This window comes from Halichoerus grypus, chromosome 9, assembly GCF_964656455.1.
Source record: "Halichoerus grypus chromosome 9, mHalGry1.hap1.1, whole genome shotgun sequence".
Taxonomy (NCBI): Eukaryota; Metazoa; Chordata; class Mammalia; order Carnivora; family Phocidae; genus Halichoerus; species Halichoerus grypus.
The window spans coordinates 21,621,228-21,644,358 of record NC_135720.1 but is presented as its reverse complement, the minus strand read 5'-3'; the positions used below and the strand labels follow the sequence as shown (position 1 = coordinate 21,644,358).

The window sequence follows — 23,131 nt, the reverse complement described above, 5'->3', positions numbered from 1 at the left end:
AAAATCACTTTTTTAGATATTTTAGAGCTGTTTTTTTATAAGTCTTACATATCAAAAGCTATCACTGTTTGTGTATATTAACTGTGGTCCATTGTATACACACCTCCATTGTGACATCATCAAATGATCTCAGGTGAAAGACAACTCCAGCCATCTTGTGGCTTTACAGTTAGATTATCGGTACATTTATGTTGCTTTTTCCTGTGTGTTAATATGTTCTATCCAGCTTGTTGTAGTGAAGGGTCAGGAGAAGGTAAACATTCTAATGGCATTATGTTTTAATTGTTAAACTTTTACGAGAATATATAATAAAACAAAATCATTGCACTGTTCAGATTAAGAAATAGAACATAGAAGCCACCTGTGGTTCCATCCTCAATTTCATTCCACTCTTTCCCCTCAGTAACTCTTAAGTATTATCTAGGTTGTATTAATCATCAGCTGTATGGTATTCCTTTTTTTTTTTAATTAACATATAACGTATTATTTGTTTCGGGGGTACAGGTCTGCAGTTCATCAGTCTTCCACAACACACAGTGCTCACTATAATACATACCCTCCCCAGTGCCACCCCATCCCTCCAAAACTCTCAGTTTGTATAGTATTCCTAAGCACAATATCTTGTTTAGTTTTGAAACACAAATCTGGCTTTATAAGGGCAATATTTACTACCAGTTGATGAAGGCATCCTTGAGCTGAATAGTCTCTGAGCCTGAGTTTAGCTTCTAGAATTTACAAGAGCCCCAAGAGGAGATGTTGAGCTAGGTGATCGACTCCTAGGGAACACAAGTGACCACAGCTGGAGCATCCTGGATCTCCTGTAGAAATATGTTTAGTGGTGTTATATGCTCATTTTACATTTTCTGCTTTCTAAGGTCACCATGATCTCAAGATCAATGCAGAACCTTCTTGTGGAGTGAAAGAAGTGTCCTCCACTCATCTAGATGTCAGAATAAGGGAAGAACAAGCACTCCAATGGGACAGGGTCAAACAAACCAAGTATAGAACAGTGGGAGCCAGATACACTAGGACATACTAACCTCAGATTACAAAGACAATGAATATCATGCTCATGACAGACTTCAACATGTCTGTTTTTCATTATATATCTTCAGTATGGACTAGTTGCTCTCTGGTTCTGGTTCCCAGCTGTTATCCTGGGAATTATTTTCTCTCCCTCATGTGTTGAATTGCCTATTTGCTGTATGTTTTACTCACGTTGTTTGTTGTGAAGCACATCCTCTAGTAATTGTTGAGACAGTGCGTGGGATGTCAACTTTTTGAAACCCTGCATGTTGAGAAATGTACTCAACCCCCATATTTGATCAATAGTTTGGCTGGGTATGAAACTATAGGTTGTAGATTATTCTCCCTCAGAAGTTTAAAGGATTTTTCCTCATTCATTTCCAAGTTTACTGTATGGGAATCTGAAGTCATTCTAATTCCTGATATTTTTGTCAAGTATTTTTTTTCATCTCGGTAGAATTTCTGTTTCCAGAGTTCTGAAATTTCACAATGATGTTATAGATAGATTTTCATCCATCGTGCTGTGTCTTTTCAATGGAAGCTCCTGTCCTTTCAAGGCTTCTGGAAATCGTTAAAATTTTTTATTTTCTTCCTTGGGTTTTCTCCTTTTCTCTCTTGAACTGTTATTTGGAGTAGGACCTTCTGGACCAGAGAGAGGTACTTGAATTATGTTTTTCTTCTCCCATCTCTGTGCCATTTTACTTTACTTTCTGAGAAATTTCCCTAATTTTATCTTCCAATCTTCCTTGAGTTTTTCATTTCTCCTGCAAGGCTTTTAATTTCTAAGAGTTTAATTTTTCTTTAAATTGCTTTTTTATTTGTTTTGGGCTTACATGCTAGAGTTTTTCCACAGATCTTTGGAAATTCCTGTCTGTTGGCTCATGATTAAGACTGGAGGAAGGAGACACTGGAAATTCTGAATGGACAAGTGGCATTTTATGATTTTGAGCTTTATTGTAGAGTGGTCTGGGTGAGCTGTTTGGGAATCTTCCCAGTGTTGGTATCTACAGATATATTTTGTCACGGAATGGTTAGATTCTCAGGGAAGTTTCCATTCTGTCTTGAGAGTAAGGGTCTGGCAGACAAGAGTTCTGTGAGCCAAGTAGAGGAAGGGGGTTTGAGGTGTATTCTCTGCTTTCAGCATCACTGTTCATGAGAGGAATCACTAGATTAATCACTGTATACATACACACACCATCAACTTCATTAATCAAGTTCTTATTTGCAAATTTGCCTATTTGCTAAAATTTGAAACTCTAAAATCAATACGCATGGTGTTTTCATGGTCATTCACAGACCTGCACATAGCAGTTAAAAGGTCGAGTCACCCGACATGCATGTTCTCAGCAAAGGTGGAACAGGGTGATGCTCTCTCTGCCTTCTTGTTTCAGCTCTCATACTGTAAACAAGTGTCTTTTTCACAATCTATGCCACATTTTTCATGTTTTCACAATTTTTCTTGGTGATTTCACTGTTTAAAATGGCCCGTAAATGTTGTGTTGAAATGCAGGAAGGCTGTGATGTGCCTTATGGAGGAAATATGTCTGTTAGATAAGCTTCATCCAGCATGAGTTACAGTGTTGCCCACTATGAGTGTTCACTGTTACTGAATCAACAATATATATTTACGCAAGGTGTCTTTAAATAGAAAAACAAAACAAGGTTGTACATTGATAGGTTGATAAAAAATAGTGTGACCAGAGGTTCACAGGAGCCTAATCCTATATTCCCCCTAGAGGTATTAAGGCAGTATTTGCTCATTCAGTGCTCACAGAGCCTTTATGGAATATAACTACTACAAATAATGAGTCAACCATAAATATGTGTATATATCTGTATCTGCCTACCTGTACCTTCAGCAGTGCCTCATGCATAGGCCTCTTTGTCATTTTTGGAGAGTAGACTTATGCTAGAGTTGGAGAGGGCAGTCACCCAGGGGTGTAGAGTGAGGGAGGGGATCTAGGAATCAGCTTCTTTTCAGAAAACTTTCATCTTGGCCCTCCATATTTTAGCACGCTCTTCCGCATTTATCTTATCCCAGTCCCAGAGGTATATGCTGCTCTGGGGATTCCTGTGACTTTGAAGGGTTTAAGATAAAAATCTCGATGGTTCGTTCTCCCTACTGTCAGCTTGGGAAGTGGATTCTAATGTAGTTTTAAGTCTTCCCAAGTCACCGTGTCTGTCAGTTTTCCAGAGTCAAATTTTTTTTTATTGTTGTCTTTCCTCCCTGATCTTGCGGTTCTCTTTGTCTCTATTTTCCTTTACTGTAGTTTTTTGGGGCTTCGGTGGAAAGCAAAATTTGATGGAGTGTTCTCTCTGCCATCCTTAATTCCTTTTCATCTTTCAGAACTCACGTTCCTGAGGTGAGTGAGTAAGTTGAGGCCAATATGCTACCCTCTTTACCATAGGGCCATGGAAGATGTCGATGTTGCTAATGTTTGTATGTTCTGGATTGCAAAGGACTTAAGAGTTCTTTGACTTGCTGACAACTGAATGAGAAAATGTCTTCCTTTTGTCTTCTCTACTATGCCTTTATAAGGAAATGTGGATTGGTAGGTGTGTGTACAAAGCATTCTTAACTTCCAGCTCAGAAAGTGAATGTCTAGTCAGAAGTAGAATTTTTTCCAATTTCATTATAGCCATAATCCTCTCCAGGCTTCTTAAAAATTTTTGAACTGAGGTCTTTGTAAATGCTTATTTTTCACTGTTAACATGCTAAACAAACCTTTTGATGGCTTCCAGATCACTTTCTTTCCCTCATTTTAAAAATTGTCTAAGATTTTAAACGAAAGTGTAAAAATAATAGCCAATGTATAAAAATAATGGCCACTTTAATAGTCTATTAAGTAAGAGAGGGTAAAGATAGAAATAGCTAAGTTGATACTGATTGTTTTAGAATCTTTTCTATCAAAAGGTTCTTTTTTAAAATGTCATTGTTTTAATTCTTAAAATGATAATGAATAATCTTTGTAGAAAAATTGAAAATGCAGGAAACTAATCACCTTTACTCTTAACCGCTGTGTGTATACACACACACACACACACACACACACACACACATATCTATATAACTCCTAGTCTTTATTTGTATAAAAATGTATCATTAACATTTTCCAGGTTTTTCTCCTGCAAATCCTTTTTAATCACTACATTCTCATTTCACTGGTTGGCAACCTATTTCTTAGTATGATTTTTGGCTTTGCAGGTCATATGGTCTCTGTTAACTACTCAACTCTACTGTTGTAGTGTGAAAGCAGCAATAGACATGTAAACAAATGGGTATTTGCCAATAAAACTTTATTTACAAAAACAGAGCTTCAGATTTGACCTACTGGTCACAATTTGCTCACCCCAGATATTTCTTTAAACTTCTTATTTTGACAAAATTAGTGCACAAGAATTACAAAATAGTAGAGTTCCCACTCACCTTTTACCCAGTTTCCCCAACTTAAGTTACAGCTTAAATAACTAGTACAATATCAAACCCAGGAAATATACATGGGTACGATGTGTATTTATAGTTCCATACCATTTTATTACATGTGTAACCACCACCCACCACCACAATATGGTTCTAGAACTATTTCTTTTTTCCCCCCCCATTTTTTTTTTTTTAAAGAATCTCTACATCCAACATAAGGCTCGAAGTTACAGCCCTGAGACCAAGAGTCCTATGCTCTATCAACTGAGCCAGTTAGGTGCCCCCAGAACTATTCCACTACTCAAAGGTCACCTTCATTCTACTCTGTATAGTCACAACCATCTCCCTCCCCAACCATCCCTCCCTGTTGGCAAACACTAATCTATTCTCCATCTCTCTAATTTTGTCATTTTGAGATTGTTCTACAAATGGAATCTTACAATACATGACCTTTTGAGATTGGGTTTCCTCAGCATTGAGATCCATCCAGGTGTTGCGTGTATCAATAGTGTTCTGTTGTTGAACAGTATTCCAGGGTTTGGATGTAGCTGTGTAACCATTCACCTGTTGCAAGGCATTTTGGTTGTCTTAAATGATTCTTCTAAGGTTCTAGTGATCACATATTCCATGTGACTCCGCATTCTGTCACAAACACGATAGACCTTGATCTCCATGTTTAATTCGACTGAGTAGCTCGGCAGTGTTCCCTTCCTTATAGTCAAGCTTCAGAACTGAAAGTGGTTCAGAAAGCGGTGGTCCATCGATTTCAGGTGTTCAGTTGAATCCTATTGTATCTGTCATTCTTTTAAACTCATTGAGCTAATTAAAACTCACTGATTTAAATCAGAGGCTATTTATCCTTCAGGGACTTCCATTTGTATTGCAGGTTAGTACCAGCATACCTATATTTATGGTGATGGTTGAATACAGTTTTAATACTTGTGGAGATAGAGACCTAGGTTTGAGTCCCTATGTTACCATTTAACTACCTGTGGTCTTTGAGAAGTCCCCTAACTTTGAACCTTTGTTTTCTTACCTGTTAAAAAAAAAAATAGTCCCGTGGCGCCTGGGTGGCTCAGTCGTTAAGCGTCTGCCTTCGGCTCAGGTCATGATCCCGGGTTCTGGGATCGAGCCCTGCATCGGGCTCCCTGCTCCGCGGGGAGCCTGCTTCTCCCTCTCCCACTCCCCCTGCTTGTGTTCCCTCTCTCGCTGTGTCTCTCTCTGTCAAATAAATAAATAAAACCTTTAAAAAAAAAAAAAAAAGTCCCAACTCTGTGAGGAGTAAATGAGATTATTGTAGGAAAAGTGTTTAGGAAACATGAAAATACCATACAAACGTTACAGTACTATTCATAAAAAAATCATCTGCCATTAGTGGTTTAGAAAAAGCAGTTTTATTATTAAAATGAGTCCTTTTATTAACTAGTAAGTATATGCTTGCTGAAAAAAATAAGACTCCGTCCAAAAGAACAGAGAAGAAGAGTAATATTTCTATATGCTGTAATGGATGACCTGTGTTGCAAATACAATACCATCTGGCAGATGTGAGAAGAAATCATTTAAATCAACAATGTCTGTAATGAGCTACCATCTGATTCCTGTTAATCAGTCCTTCCTTTTTCAAACTGTCTTCTCTTGGTTTCCATGACCTTGTTCTCTCCTGTTTCTCCTTCTGGCTTATCATCCTCATCTTCTTGGCCCTTAAATACGGAGTTCCCTAGGGATCATCCCTGTACTTCTCTTTCCATGACCTCTTCCCTGGCAATATCATGCCTTTACATCACTCTCCAAACAAAGCCTACATCTGTGTCTCTAGCCCTGACCTCCCTCATTTCCATCCTGCTGGCTGGATGACTCTCTCAAACTCAGTATTTCCAAAGCTGAGGTCATTTTTCTTACTAAGATGGCCCTTCTTCTCAAATTTTGTTTCTGTCCACAGCCCGACCCTCTTCTCAGTCCTGCACTGTTCTCTTTGTCACCTCACTCCTTCTACATCTAGTCATGTTGTCAATTCCTTGAGCACAGTGTCTCTCATTTCCTCTTTTCTTTCCATTTCAGGCCTACATCTTTAGCTTTTTAACTGAAATAGCATCTTCCCTCCCCACTACCATCCATTCAGCCGTCCACAGCTCTGTTCAGATTCTTCCTACTCAGTGTCCCTGATTGTTCCCCTTGTTTGTAGAATAAAGCCCAGATTATTAGTCTAATATAACATCATCTCCATGATCAGCTTTTCTAATCTATATGCTCAACTCCAGTTGAACTTAAAGTAATGAGGTGAAACCTTTACAGAATTCCACAATGTTTTCCTTTCCCTGTGACACTTAACTTCATTTAATGGCACACTCTCTCTCCTTTTCTCTGCTGGACCCATGTATGGTTTCTCTAAATATTTCCACAGAGTTGCATGTAGCAGATAGTTATAGAATGAAGTATTGGTCCTAAGGTAGGAACTCAGTTGGTGTTTGGCCCACACATTCAACAAGTATTTTATTGTGCACACCTTACTATGGGTCTGGTACTTTGAGACATGGGGCACATGTGGGTGCAGTCTCAGCCTCTTTTTTTTTTTTAATTTATTCTTCATTTAACTTTTAAAAACACTAGTTGAATATTAAAAACAATAGCAAGTAGTGACCTCATTGTGATTACAGTCCCTCACTCATTCACTACTGCATATAAAATGCTGGCAGTGAGTGTTATTCACTGACCTCATTAAGAAGTCTGACCAAACACCCCTCCTTAGGATGTTGCTCATCTTCCCATCCTTCTGCATTGTAATGGTACCATCTTTCCTGATTTGGATAGAAGTCCCATTAGTTCTACCTGGTCCTTCCTCTCAGGTAGGAGTTTTTCCAGCAAAGAGCATTTATTGAGAGAGTGCCATTCTCAGGAAATTTTAAATTTGATGATTAGGTGACTTTTCATATAATCTGTGATAAATTGTCACACCTTCATTTAGCACACACATAGGCCTTACATCCTAGTAGAAATCTTAAAAATGTTACCATTAGATAATTTATGACTTTATACTAAAGTATTAACTTTGCATTTATGTCTAAAGCAAAGCTATTAGGCACTTAGTTCAGGAATATGTTAAAGAATTGTACTCTGGTTGCCTGAAGGACATGGAATTTACCTGTTTAGTGAAGTGAGAAGTCTATATTAGAAAAAAAAGATGGTTGAGTTCATGAAGTATCTTCCTAAGAGAAGGAAGTTGGTGGGGAGGGAAAAGAGAGTGAGGCGATCAAGCTATTGAGGTCCCCTCCAGTTAGTCATTTCTTCTCGGGCAGGCAGTTCCACGAAACTAACATCATGTGCTTTTGGATCTTATACAGATGGCAATCAGGAGTTACTTCCCTGTGAAGTCTGTGGAAGACGCTTTGCAGCAGATGTTCTGGTAAACATAAAGACATTTTGTAGATGTGTTTCGTTGGAGTTAAATGAACTGTCAAGTCAGTGAGGAGGCTGCAGCGGCAAAGATTAAAGACAGATGTGGAGGGAAAGCAAGGGAAGAGAGGTCCATAACCTATGGCTGGCAGGTCCGGAGGACACCGAGGCACATAGATGCCACCCCATTCAAGAGGGAGCTTAATTAAACATGGTACTCTTAGAAAAAGGATGCCAGATGAAAGTGTTTTGGCACAGCTGATTGTCTCCTGAGAGGTTTTGGCTCTTTTGCCTTTTCTATAAGCATCAAAAATTCAAATTTTAAGGCCAAAGCACCAGGGAAATTAGCTAGTCAAGAGGAATGAACATTGAATTTGGAGCATCTGGAAACTTGGCTTTTAGCCTCAAATTTGTCACTAATTCTGACAAGTCCTTTAACCTCCCTTTGTTTCCTGCTTTGCCACGTATAAAGACAGAACCTTTCAATTTCAGGGATTTTACGTAATTTGAACAAAATGGATGTAAGGCCTGTTCCAAGATCTAATTGTTAATCAGATTCAAACTAACTACATGTCAAGGCCCCTGATTGATGCCTATAAAGTGGAATAAAAGCTTAATTTCAAAATTAGGGAATCAAACAGGTATTAGATTCCAATATTATAAAGAGATTCCCAAGAAAAATGTTTTAAAAAAAAAACTTGAGGTGATAATGCAACTCCGAGTTTGAACATTTTAGATCAAGGAGATGTAACCAAACTTAAAGGATTTAGACTATACACCTGACTGCATTTGGGGTGAAAGACTGTACAATGAGGTTGTAGGTTTTCTTTCTCTGGGGAATTTTAAAAATGAAATATCTGTTCTAGTTAACTATAGCTAGAACTTCTGAATTTAGAAGCAGGAGCTCCAGGGCCTATTGTGGCCCAGGAATCCACCGGTGTGTTTCTTTTGCCAAGCCAGGCCTGCACCCCATAAGAACGAGTTTGAGACCTAGAAGGTACCATCCATTTGGGGATCACTAAATGTCATCCCCAATGTGTTGGGTCCTCTTGGGTTTTACTTCTAGGCCTATCTCTAGGCTACAAAGAGCATTTGATCAAGTGATAACGATCTCTCTCTCTAATTTAAAATGGTATGGTTTGGGGCTCCTGGGTGGCTCAGTGGGTTGAGTGTCTGACTCTTGATTTCGGCTCAGGTCATGATCTCAGGGTCCTGGGACTCCGCTCAGTGGGGAGTCTGCTGGAGATTCTTTCTCTCCCTCTCCCCCCTCCCCTCCTGTCTTTCTTTTTCTCTCCCTAAAATAAATAAATAAATCTTTAAAAATAAAATAAAATAAAATGGTATGGCTTGTTTGTAACAAGGTGCAGGGATTTTTATAGAGCCCTGTATTTTGTTGGACGAAGGAACTGTGTGTTAGCTATTATGAGTTACATATCCACCAAGGAAGAGGACATTTAGTTGGAAGTTGTTGGTGTAATCCTATAGTGGTGCTGTAACAGACTTTGTAAGGGTCGTACACAGGCAGAGAGCTCTGTGTGTTGATTCCCTGTCTTATGTACTAGAAATGCTGAGTACTTAAAGGATTACTTGGCTGGAGTAAAGAATGTTTTCCCTGCCGATCGTCTGTTAAATGTTAAATATTGTAACATTGTAAAACTTAATATTAAATGCTTAGATTTGCTCTGAAATAAATGACTTCATGGATGTGAAATGTTTGGATAAATTAAAGGAAAATATCTTCATAATGTAAATGGAATTGGTGTATCCTTCATTTATTTGTATGGTTGTCCCAGTTGTCTTTTGCAGATGTTCTCAAATATTTCTTTGAAACCTCTCCACTTCTTGAGGCAGTTAAGTAGTTTAATTTGCTGTATGCAGAAAAGTGACCCCATTAAATTCAATTTTGAAATTGCTGAGTGGTAAGAAGAGTTTTCCTGAGAAGGTTCCACTGGTAGGAACTAAGTTTCCCCCTGCTGTATGCAAAGGACTGTTTCAAAAGGATGGCAAAACTGAGTGTTAGGATTGTTGGGACTCAGATTCTCTGGTAGGTTACTGGATGACTTGCTCATGGAATTTGGGAATCGTGGACACAGGAAACCGAACAGAAGACATAATCAGGAGAACTTCCTTGGCTTCAGTGAGTACCTAGCTCACTATCAGAAATATTTATTTCAATTTAAACTAGAGAGTTTGCCTTTTCAACATTATTTAATGCCTGGAACCACTCACACAGCCCAAGTGGTAGAATTCAATATATAAAACCAAATTCGAAGTAAGTCTCTGTAGCTGCAGAGGCCTCTTCTTGACCTTACCCTCACGCAATATCTAGTGATGTGTAACAAGGGTGGAGAGAGCCAGATGGATTTGCTCTGCTGTGCTTTGAGAGTTGGAGAATGAACTTGGCTCCGAAGGTGAACCCTGTCACTCCAGTGGGGGCTGCCTGAGTAGAAACCTTGTGACTGTACATGTTAAAAATTTTAATCCCCACTGTTTCTTTTCTAGGAAAGGCATGGACCAATATGTAGAAAACTCTTCAACAAAAAACGTAAACCTTTCAATTCCTTGAAACAAAGATTACAGGGCACTGACATTCCTATTGTGAGAAAGGCTCCTCAATCCAAGGTACTATCAATATCTTGTTTACTGTTCTTGATTACATCCTTAAGTACATTAAAGCCTCTTTTTGGCTCTCTGGTTTCATTTTTGCTTGATAGTGCAGTGTAATGTCATGTAAGTATAATCCACCTTTACTGTTTTCTTTTTAATCATGCTCACTTAGATTTCGAAATGTATTTCAGATATTTTCCAGATGTGGCAAAAAAGAATCTCGTTTATGTTTTCATTAGTCTAGCGTTAAATCTAGCAATTAACTTGGAAGAGAATCCTTTTTAATCTTAAATTTAAGTTTTTCTTTGAAGTTTTGTAGCTTGTTTTTCTGATGGTTATTTTGTGTTTTCCCTCACTTCAGTGACTTGCAAATTTTATTACTGTATTTTCCAAACCTCTTTTTTTGTACTTTTGAAAACAAATTCTCTTTTCCCTCAAAATTTCAGTCCTATTTCCTATAAATTTAAATCTCAGGTTAAAATAGCAAATAATCTTAAAATAAAATAAAATAGCAGTGGAGAGATGCACAGTCTAGGTAGTATATATTGGTTTTGTTTTTTATAGCCTCAACCTGTGAGGAGATCTAACTGGAGACAACAACATGAAGACTTCATTAATGCCATCCGATCGGCAAAGCAGTGTACGCTAGCCATTAAAGAAGGCCGACCTCTCCCACCTCCACCTCCTCCATCCATCAATCCAGGTGTGTGGCCAGTTTCGTTTGCTTTTGGCATTTTACTCTTAATCAATTGTGCTTGATTTGGGGCCAAATCATCATGACTTGCTTCCTCCTATGCATTCTAAAATAAATAATAGCAGTTAAATTATATAAAAGTAATTTTATCATATAATATATCTTATCCTAATTTCTTTTTAATTCTGCATAAAGATTCTGTGTTTCCTTCTAACTCCATGAGAACACCACTGTACCCAGTGTCATGGCCTTTCACATCATGGTGTATGAGAATGAGGCTGTGCAGGGTAGTTCCACAGTAGCCCCACAGGGTCAGATACCCATAGCTCTGGGTTATTTTGGGGTGGGGGTTTTGTTTTGAGATTAAAATCCCATGATCTAAAATTCACTATTTTAGCCATTTTAAGTTGTGTAGTTTCGTGGAAACCTAAAGGTTTCTTACGCTAAACTTTTTATTTTGAAAGTTTTCAGGTTTACAGAAAAGAGGAAGAAATAGTACAGTGATCACTCATACCTTCCACTGAAATTTGGCAGTTGTTGACGTCATATTATCTGTCCTTTTATATGCGGGGGGGGCAGAACTATTTAAAACTAAGTTTCAAACATCATAACACTTTACCCTTAACTATGTCAGTGTGCATTTCTTAAGGATGAGTGCATTCCCTTGCATAACATATAGACTTATATTTTCCCAGTTATCTTAAGAATGTCTTTTAAAGCTCTCTGCTTGCCCCCTAGTCACAATCTAGGATTCAGTCAAGGTTCATGCATTTTTGTTGTTGTCTCTTTTCTTTAATCTTGCACAACACCCCTATCAGGCCAATTATCTTTTAGAATACTTCTTTTGCTAGATATGTCTGTTTTTTAACTCAGGCTAATGTTTTACTTGTTCCTCTGTCCTGTTTTTTTGTAAATTGGAAATTAGAGCTAGAGGCTCTATTAGATTAATAATAATATTAATCCCTATCAAATATAAGATCTTCAAATATTTTCTCCCATTTTGTGGACTGTCTTCACTTTCTTGATGGTATCTTTTGATGCACAAAAATTTTTAATTTTGAAGAAGTCCAGTTTATTTTATTTTTCTTTTGTTGCCTAGTGTTTGGTGTTAAATCTAAAAAATCAGTGCAAAATCCATGTCATGAAGCCTTTCCTGTATGCTTTCTTCTAAGAGTTTTATAGTTTTAGCTCTTACGGTTTTCTCTTTGATCCAGGTGGAGTTAATTCTGTATGTGGTATAAGGTAAGATCCCAACTACTTTGGAAGTTGGATATCTAGTTTTACATGTGGATATCTAGTTTTCTCAGCACTGTTTGTTGAAAAGACTATCCTTTCCCCATTGAATGATCTTGGCACCATTATCAAAAGTCAGTCAGTTGACATACATGTGAAGGTTTATTTCTGGGCTGTGTGTTCTAGTCTATTTCCCTTATGCCAGTACCACCCTATTTTGATTACTCTAATAAATTTGTAGTAAGTTTTGAAAGTTCTCCAAGATTGTTTTGGTTATTTGGGGACCTTTGAGATCTCATATGAATTTTTAGGATGATTTTCTATTTCTGAAAATGCAATTGGAATTTTGATAGGGGTTGCATTAAATCTGTACATAGACTTGGGTAGTGTTGTCATCTTAACAATATTGTTTTCCAGTCTATGAACATAGGATGTCTTTTAATTTACTTATCTTCTCTTTAATTTCTGTCATGAATATTTCATTGAATAGGTGTAGGAATATACAAGTCTTTTACCACCTTGGACAGATTTATTCTTAAGTATTTTATTCTTTTTGATGTTATTGTAAATGGAAATGTTAACTTTGTTTTCAGGTTGTTCATTGCTAGTGTATAGAAATATGACCGACTTTTGTGTATTTTGTATCCTGCAACTTTGTTGAATTTTGTTACCTCTAACAGTTGTTTTTTTGGTGTGGAATTTTTAGGGTTTTCTACATATAAAATTATGTCATTTGTGAACAGACATAATTTTTCTTCTTCTCCAATTTGTCTTTTATTTCTTTTTCATGTCTAAATCCTCTTGCTAGAATTTCCAATACTATATTGGATAGCAGTGGTGAAAGCAGACATCCTTGTCTTGTTTTCCATTGAGTAAATATTATCTGAGGGTTATAATTGGCTATTTAAAGCATAAATAATAGCATTTTATGAGGATTATGACGAAGTAAAATGCATGAAGACAATACAAGTTTAAGGAAAATGGACATACATTGTTGAAAGGTTTCGTCTACATGAATAGGTTTAGTACTCATTAAACATGAATAGGTATAGTATTATTTGAAGGTAGAGTTGTATATCTTAACGATGCCTATTTTATTTTTTTAAAGATTTTTATTTATTTATTTGGCAGAGAGAGTGTGTGAACATGAGCACGAGCAGGGGGAGTGGCAGGCAGAGGGAGAAGCAGGCTCCCCACTGAGCAGGGAGCCCGATGCGGGGCTTGATCCCAGGACCTTGGGATCATGACCTGAGCTGAAGGCAGACGCTTAACCGACTGAGCCACCCAGGTGCCCCATCAAAGATGCCTATTTTATTTTATTTTTTTTATATATTTATTTTTAAAGATTTTATTTATTTATTTGACAGAGACACAGCGAGAGACGGAACACAAGCAGGGGGAGTGGGAGAGGGAGAAGCAGGCTTCCTGCGGAGCAGGGAGCCCGGTGTGGGGCTCAATCCCAGGACCCTGGGATCATGACCTGAGCCGAAGGCAGACGCTCAAATGACTAAGCCACCCAGGCGCCCCTAAAGATGCCTATTTTAAACTCTAGAGTAAACACACAAAAATATTGACATGTAGCTAATAACACAGTAAGTGGAGAAGTGGAGTAGAGCTAAAATGAAAAAAAAAATTCAGTCTAAGAGAAGATAGGAAAAGGGGGAAAAAACAAAGAAAAGGTGGGATAAAGACAAAGCAAGATGGTAAACTTAAATCTAACCATATGGACAGTTGCATATAAATGACCTAAACCCTTCAGATAAAAGGCAGATTATCATACTAAATAATAAAGCAAGGTCCAATTATATACTTTCCCCAAGAAACACATTTTAAATATGAAGACACAAGTAAGTGCCAGTCAGGTGACAAAACAAGGAGGTGAGGCAGGTAGGCCTAAAGCAGTGACACCCTCACTAAGGGACAGGTGCTCCTGCACTAGCAGGGCTCTTGCCTCAAAGGAACACACACCAGGATTGCCAGATCTAATTTCTCAAAGGATGGCAAAAACTGAAGATTTCCTGATTTCTAACTATCAGAAACTCAATTTTTTAGAAACTTCGTGTTTGAATCTCTGAGGTTGGAAGTCAGGCAGTGGTTTTCCTTGGAGGGTGAGGATGACCAGGAGTGGCCGTGAGGAGCATTGCTCGGAATGTTCTGTGTCTTGATCTGGGCTGGTTACATGGATGTGTGCAACTTATAAGTTACATTTCATGGAGACCTACACTTAGGATTTGTGCCTTTTCTCTTGGATAAAAAGGTAAAAGAAATAAACACCAGCAGTGTCAAAACAACTGTAGACTGGCATGTGAAAAGCATGGGGAAGGATATGTATGCAAATAATCATAAAACTAGAGTGACTAATGTTAGTATCAGTCAAAGCAAACATCAGTGTTATTAACAGGGGTAATGATTAAAAATACATTCATCAGGAAAGCTTATCAGTCCCTAAATGTTTATGTACCTAGTAACAGCTTCAAAGAACATGAAACAAAAACTGGGCGGAGAAGTAGAAAGATTCACAATTATATTTGGAGATTTTATCATTCCTTTCTTAGTAGCTGATAAAATAAGCAGCAGGAAAATCAGTAGGGATATAGAAAATTTGAACAACAGTATCAACCAGTTTGACCTAATTGATATCTATTGCTATAATGTGACATGCAGCAACAGCAGAATATAATTCTTTTTAATTACACATGGAGCATTCATCCAAGATAGGCCATGTGCAAGACCACAAAGTGAGTCTCAATAAATCATTGAAATCATACAGATTATGTTTTTTGACACAGTAGAATTAAGTTAGAAGTTAATGATGAAAACATCTAAAACATTTCCTAATATTTGGAAATTATCAACTCATTTCTAAATAATGCATGGATTTAAGAAGAAATCATAAAAGAAATTAGTAAATATTTTTAACTGAGTGGCAATGAAAAACACATCAAAATTTGTGGGATTCAGCTAAAACTGTGTCTAGAGGGAGTTTTATAGCTTTAAATTCGCATATTAGAAAAGAAGGTTTAAACTGATTATTCTTCCTCTTTAAAAAGTTAGAACAAATTATACCTAAATTAAGTAGAAGGAAGAAAATAGTAAATGTAGTTTACCATATTAACAAAATATTTTTAAAAGCAGATGATCTTCCCAGTAGACACAGGAAAAGCCTGTGACAAAATACAGCACCCATACATGTTTAAAAAAGAAAACTCTTAGGTAGAAATAGAAGGGAACACCTCAATAAAGGACATCTTTGAACAATCTATAGCTAACATTACACTTGATGAAAAACTGAGCACTTTTCCACTGAGATCACGAAAAAGCAAGGATGTCCTTTCTGATCACTTCTGTTCAACTCTGTACTAGAGATAAAGTACCCAGTGTAATAAGGAAATAAATTATCAGAGAGGAAGATGTAAAACTGTCTTTATTCACAGATAACATAAAATCATGAATAAGTATAGAAAATCTTAGTAAACTATAAGAAAGCTACTGGAATTAAAAGTTCATTTAACATACTTTCAGGATATAAAGTCAAGGGGCGCCTGGATGGCTCAGTCGATTAAGCGTCCGACTCTTGATTTTGTCTCAGGTCATGATCTCAGGGTTGTGAGATCGAGCCCCCTGTCGGGCTCCACACTTAGTGTGGAGCCTGCTTAAGATTCCCTCTCTCTCTGCTCCTCCCCACTTGCTCGTGTACGCTCTTTCTTTCTTAAAAAAAAGAAGGATATAAAGTCAATATACACAAGTAAATTTTATTTCTATATACTAGCATAAACAATTGAAAAACAAAATTAGAAATACTATTTACAATTATGAAAAAACTAAGTACTTAGGTATATATTTAATAAAATATGTGTAAGACTTGAAAAATGAAAACCACAAAACACTGTTTAGAGAAATTAAAGAGGACCAAAATAAATGGAGAGATTTACCATTTTCATGATTCGGAAGAGTCCCTATTATGTTATGATGTCAGTTCTTCGCACATTGATCTGTGGACTCAATGTAATTCCAATAAAAATCCCTGCAAGTTTTCCTTGCCAAGTAGGAATTCACCAGTTGATTCTAAAATTGTATGGAAATTCAGATGATCTGGAATAGTGAAGATGGTTTTGAAAAAAAGGAAAAAGGCAGAGGACTTACACTACCTGATGTCAAGAATTACTGTGATGTGACAGTAATAAAGTAATTTGATATTGGTATATCAGTTGAACAGAAAAGAGAATCTAGATGTGGACCTCCCACCCATGTATTGGTTTTTGACAAAGGACATTCAGTGTGGGAAAGGATAATCTTATTAACAAATGAAACAGAAAACTGGGTATCAATTTGGAAAAAATGAGCCATGATCCTTATGTAAAAATTAATTGAAAAAAATTAACTGATAAAAATTAATTCACAATGGAACATGGACCTAATATAAGTGCTACAATTCCAAGATTTCTAGAAAAAACAAAAATCTTTGGTCTAAGAGTCAACAAAGATTTCTTAAACAGGATGCAAAGTGTACTAATGATTTTTAAAAAGGAAATTGATAAATTGGGCTTCACCAAAGCTAAAATTTTAGTTTTGAGAGACACCATTAGAGTGCAAAGGCAAGCCACAGGCTGGGAGAAAATATTCACAATACATATATCTGACAAAGGACTCAGACTAAGAATATGTAAAGAACTCTTACAACTCAATAATAAGACAACCCAATAAGAAAAAAGGCAAGAGATCCATTCAAACAGACACATCACAAAATAAGCCAATAAGCACATAAAAAGATACTCGGCATCATTTCTATCAGGGAAATGTGAATTACAACCGTGATGAGATACCACCACATACCCACTTGAATAGCTGAAATTAAAGACTGACAATACAAATGATAGCCAGGATGTAGAGCAGCTGGAAGTCTCCTACACCCCTGATGGTGTGTAAAATAGTACAGCTACTTTGCACTGGTATTTTCTTAAGTTAAACATATACTTATTTATAGAACAATTCTATACCTAGGTATTTATGTGAAAAACTGGAAACAAGTTCTTAAAAAAGACACATGTTAATGTTCATAGTGGCTTTATAGCATAAACTGAAAAAAAAAAAAAAAACCTGAAAATGTCCATCAGCCAGTGAATGGATAAACAGAACAGAATACAACTCCACAGTAAGAAGAAAGTGCTACCATACATGCAGCAACATGAAATTATAGAACAGATATCTTTAGTGACAGGAAAATAGAGTTTTGATTGCTTGAGACTGGGTTTGAGGGAATATTGACTGAAAAGGGGCTTGAGGGAACTTTTTGGAGTGATAAAACTGTTCTTGTTTTAATTGGAGTGGTTGCACAAATGTGTACTTTATCAAAACTCATTGGCCAGTACACTTAAAATACTTGCATCTTCCTGCATGTAAATTATTTCTCAAAGTTCATTTTAAAAAGTAAAAGACCAAAACCAATCCCCAAAACCACAGGGGAATCATACTATAAAAATCATCTGAAAAATAAATAATCTGAACTTCTATACCAGAAAATAATCTCTAAAAATATGTAACTTTTTTAAAAATTATTTTTAAGTACAGTTAACATACAATATTATATTAGTTTCAGGTGTACATTAGTGATTTGACATTTATGTGCATTACGAAATGCTCACCGTGTTAAGTATAGTTACCATCTGTCACCATACAAATTTATTACAATATCATTGACTATATTCCCTATGCTATACTTTTCATCCCCATGACTGACTGACTTATTTACTTACTTTTAAGTTTTGAGGGGAAGACGAAAATATTTGGTACTGTAGGAAGTGCACAAGAATGTGGAGTAAAAGATTATATTGGCTGGGGCACCTGGGTGGCTCAATCAGTTAAGCGTCTGACTCTTGGTTTCGGCTCAGGTCATGATCTCATGGGTTGTGGGATCAAGCCCGACCTCAGGCTTTGGGCTCAGCAGAGAGGCTGCTTGAAGATTCTCTTCCTCCATCCCTCCCCTCGCTTGTGCATGTGCTCTTTCATTCTCATTCTCTCTCTCTCTCTCTCAAAAAAAAAAAAAAAGATTATATTGGCTCTCATAATTTTCCAACATGAAAAGAGCTTTACCTTGACTATCCTTAATACGGGAGATTATTTCAATTGCTGAATGATTTAAATTTTAGAGCTCTATGTGAAAAATAAAGTATATTTAGTGTTGAGATTGATCATTGTGGGTGTCGTTGGTCTTTCACCCATTGACAGAGTACATCCTAGTTTTCTGCTGTTCTTGTATAATTTTCCTTGATTAATTTAGATTTTATTTATTTGAGAGAGAGAGAGCACAAGCAGGAGGAGAAGCAGAGGGAAAGGGAGAAGCAGGCTCCCCAGTGAGCAGGAAGCTCAAAGTGGGGCTTGATCCCAGGACCCTAGGATCATGACCTGAGCCAAAGGCAGACACTTAACCAACTAAGCCACTCAGGCGCCCTTCCTTGATTAATTTAATATGCTTTTTTTTTATCAGAGGAAGAGAAAAGGAGTAGGCTAGGATGCTTTTTTTTTTCTTTTTTTTTAAGGTTTTATTCATTTGAGAGACAGAATGAGCAGCGGGAGAGGCAGAGGCAGAGGGAGAAGCCCATTGAGAGCCCGATGCGGGACTCTGATCCCAGCATCCTGGGATCATGACCTGAGCCGAAGGCATATGCTTAACCGACTGAGCCACCCACGTGTCCCATAGGATGCTTTTGATAATGCTTTTGTATTGCATCTGGTGTTTGTTTTTGTTTTGTTTTCTGACGTGAGGAAAATTAGATTCCTTTTTTTTTTTAATTAAAAAAACATTTTTTGGTGAGATGACCTTTTTTCTTTATCCTTTGTTTAGGATTATTATTTAAGATTCAATCCTTTATTGAAAGGGTGCCTTACTTATTTTGTAACTGGAAGTTTGTACCTCTTAATCCCTTTTCACCTGTTTTTCCCATCCTCCCACCCACTCCCCCACTAGCAAGCACCTGTTTGTTTTCTGTATTTATAAGTATGTTTCTATTTTTTGTTTATTTATTCATTTGCTTTATAGAGTCCACATATATTTGAAATCATATGCGATTTGTCTTTCTGTGTCTTATTTCACTTAAAATACCCTTTAGGTCCCTCCATGATGTTGCAAATGGCAAGATTTCATTTTTTTTTTTATGGCTGAGTAATATTCCACTATATATGTATACCACATCTTCTTTATCCACTCATCTATCAGTGAACATTTAGGTTGCTTCCATATCTTGGCTATTATATCTTGGTTATTATAAATAATACTGGCAATAAACATAGGAGTCCATAGATATCTTTGAATTAGTGTTTTCATTTCTTTGGGTAACTATCCAGAAATGAAATTACCAGATTATATGGTACTTATATTTTTAATTTTTTGAGGAACCTCCATACTCTTTTCCACAGTGGCTGTACCAGTTTACCTTCCCACCAACAGTGCATGGGTTACCTTTCTCTGCATCCTCACCAACAATTGTTATTTCCTGTCTTTTTTATTCTAGCCATCCTGACAAGTATAAGGTAATATCTCATTGTGGTTTTGATTTGCATTTCCCTGATGATTACTGATGTTGAGCATCGTTTCATGTGCGTGTTGGCCATCTGTATGTCTTCTTTGGAAAAATGTCTATTCAGGTCCTCTGCCCATTTTTTTAATTGGATTTTTTTGGTTTTGAGTTGTAGGAGTTCTTTATATATTTTGAATATTAACCCCTTATCATACATACCATTTGCAAATATCTTCTTGCAGTCAGTAGGTTGCATTTTTGTTTTGTTGATGGTTTCTTTCACTGTGCAAAAGGTTTTTAGTTTGATATAGTCCCAGTTAATTTTTGCTTTTGTTGCCCCTGTCTAAGGAAATAGATCCAAAAAAATATTACTGACTCCTATGTCCAAATGTTTATTGCCTATATTTTCTTTTAGGAGTTTTATGGTTTCAGGTCTTACATTTAGATTTTTAATCCATTTTGAGTTTATTTTTGTATATGGTATTTTAAAAATGGCATAGTTTCATTCTTTTCATGTATCTGTCCAGTTTTCTCAACACCACTTATTGAAGAGATTGTCTTTTCTCCACTGTATATTCTTGCCTTCCTTGTCATAGATTGACTACGTAAGCATGGGTTTTTTTTTCTGGACTCTTTATTCTGTTCCATTGATCTATGTGTCTGTTTTTGTGCTGGAACTCCTGTTTTTATTACTATAGCTTTGTAGTATAATTTGAAATCTGGGATTGAAATCTCCACCTTTGTTCTTTCTCAAAATTTCTTTGGCTATTCAGGGTCTTTTGTGGTTCAATAGACATTCTATTTATTGTGGTTCTGTGAAAAATGCTATTGTTATTTTGATAGGGATTGCATTGAATCTTTATTTTTTTAAAGATTTTATTTATTTATTTGACAGAGAGAGACACAGCGAGAGAGGGAACACAAGCAGGGGGAGTGGGAGAGGGAGAAGCAGGCTCCTTGCTGAGCAGGGAGCCCGATGTGGGGCTCAATCCCAGGACCCTGGGATCATGACCTGAGCTGAAGGCAGACGCTTAACGACTGAGCCACCAGGCGCCCCGCATTGAATCTTTAGATTGCTTTGCATAGTATGGACATTTTAACAATATTAGTTCTTTCAGTCCATGAGTCTGGTGTATCTTTCCATTTATTTGTGTTGTCCAGTTTCTTTAATCAGTGTTTTATAGTTTCCAGAGTTTTTCACCTTCTTGATTAAATTTATTCCTATGTATTTTATTCTTTTTGATGCAATTGTTTTTTTGTTTGTTTTTACAGATTTATTTATTTGAAAGAGAGAGAGCACACACAGGGAGGGGGTGAGGGGCAGAGGGAGAGAGAGTCCCAAGCAGATTCCTCGCTGAGCGCGGAACCCGACACAGGGCTCAGTCTCACAACCCTGAGATCATGACCCAAGCCGAAACCAGGAGTCGGACACAGCTGACTGCACCACCCATGCACCCCTCTTTTGATGCAATTATAAATGGGATTATTTTCTTAATTTCTCTGTTAGTTTCATTATTATTGTATAGAAATGCAACAGATTCCTGTATATTAATTTTGTATCCTGAAACTTTACTAAATTAATATACTAGTTCTGATAGTTTTTTTGATGGAGTCTTTAAGGTTTTCTAGGCATATGGTATCATGTCATCTGCAAATAGTTTTATTTCTTCCTTATCAAGTTTGATGCCTTTTCTTTCTTTCTTGTCGGTTTTCTGTGGCTAGGACTTTCAGTATTATGTTGAATAGAAGTTGTGAGAGTGGACATCCTTGTCTTCTTCCTGATCTAAGGGGAAAAGCTTTCAGCCTTTCACCATTGAGCCTGATATTAGCTTTGTGTATGTCATATATGGCATTTATTATGTTGAAGTATGTTCCTTGTGTACCCACTTCATTGAGAGTTTTTGTTATGAATGGATGTTGAATTTTGTCAAATGCTTTTTCTGCATCTATTGAAATGATTACATGATTTTTTTGAAATGATTATATGATTTTTATCCTTTTTTTTTTTTTTTTTTTTTTTTTAAGTAGGCATCATACCCAGCATGGAGCCCAAAGTGGGTCTTGAATTCACAGCTCTGAGATCAAGACCTGAGCTGAGATCAAGAGTTGGATGCTTAACCAACTGAGACACCCAGCCACCCCTATCCTTCGTTTTTTTTTAATGTGGTATATCACATTGATTGATTTGTAGATACTGAACCATCCTTGCACCCCAGGAATAAATCCTGCTTGATCACGATGTATCATCTTTAAAAAAAAAAATTTTTTTTTTTTTAGTTATTTTTATTGATGTACTAATGTTATATTAGTTTCAGGTGTACAGCATACTGATTCAAAAATTCTATACATTACTCATTGCTCCCCCTGGTAAGTGCAGTCACCATCTGTCATCATACAAAATTATTAGTGTTATTGACTATATTCCCTATGCTGTATTTCTTATCTCTCTGACTTATTTTATTTTATTTTTTAAGATTTTATTTATTTATTTGACAGAGACAGCAAGAGAGAGGGAGCACAAGCAGGGGGAGCGAGAGAGGGAGAAGCAGGCTTCCCGTGGAGCAGGGAACCTGATGAGGGGCTCGATCTCAGGACTCTGGGATCATGACCTGAGCTGAAGGCAGACACTTAACGACTGAGCCACCCAGGTGCCCCTGACTTACTTATTTTAATGTGAATGAATTTGATTTTGGTTTGCTAATATTTTGTTGAGGATTTTTGCATCTACGTTCATCAGAGATATTGGCCTATAATTTGTTTTTGTAGTGTCTGTTAGGTTTTGGTATCAGGGTAATGCTGGCCTCATAGAATGAATTTGGAAGCATGCCTTCCTTTTTGATATTTTGGAATGGTTTGAGAAAGATAGATATTAACTCTTCTTTAAATGTTCAGTAAGGGGACGCCTGGGTGGCTCAGTCAGTTAAGCATCTGCCTTCAGCTCAGGTCATGATCCCAGGGTTCTAGGATTGAGTCCCATACTGGGCTCCTTGCTCAGTGGGGAGCCTGCCTGTTCCTCTGCCTGCCGCTCCCCCTGCTTGTGCGTGTGCACATGCTCTCTCTCTCTCACAAATGAATAAAATCTTTTTTAAAAAAAAGTTTGGTAGAATTCACCTGTCAATCCATTTGGTCCTGGACTTTTGTTTGTTCAAGGTTTTGGATTACTGATTGAATTTCATTACTAGTAAATGGTGTGTTCAGATTTTCTATATCTTCCTGACTCAGTCTTGGAAGATTTCATGCTTCTAG

At 37.0% G+C, this 23,131-nt stretch overlaps 1 protein-coding gene across 1 annotated transcript in view; it reads left to right on the top strand.

Annotated features, from left to right (window-relative positions):
* Positions 1-23,131, top strand: part of ZC2HC1B (zinc finger C2HC-type containing 1B) — a 46,110-nt gene that overhangs the window by 1,840 nt on the left and 21,139 nt on the right. The window contains exons 2-4 of the mRNA XM_078054633.1: positions 7,786-7,847; positions 10,340-10,459; positions 11,009-11,147. Of these exons, the coding sequence (XP_077910759.1) occupies positions 7,786-7,847; positions 10,340-10,459; positions 11,009-11,147 (321 nt within the window). The remainder of the gene's footprint in view (positions 1-7,785; positions 7,848-10,339; positions 10,460-11,008; positions 11,148-23,131) is intronic.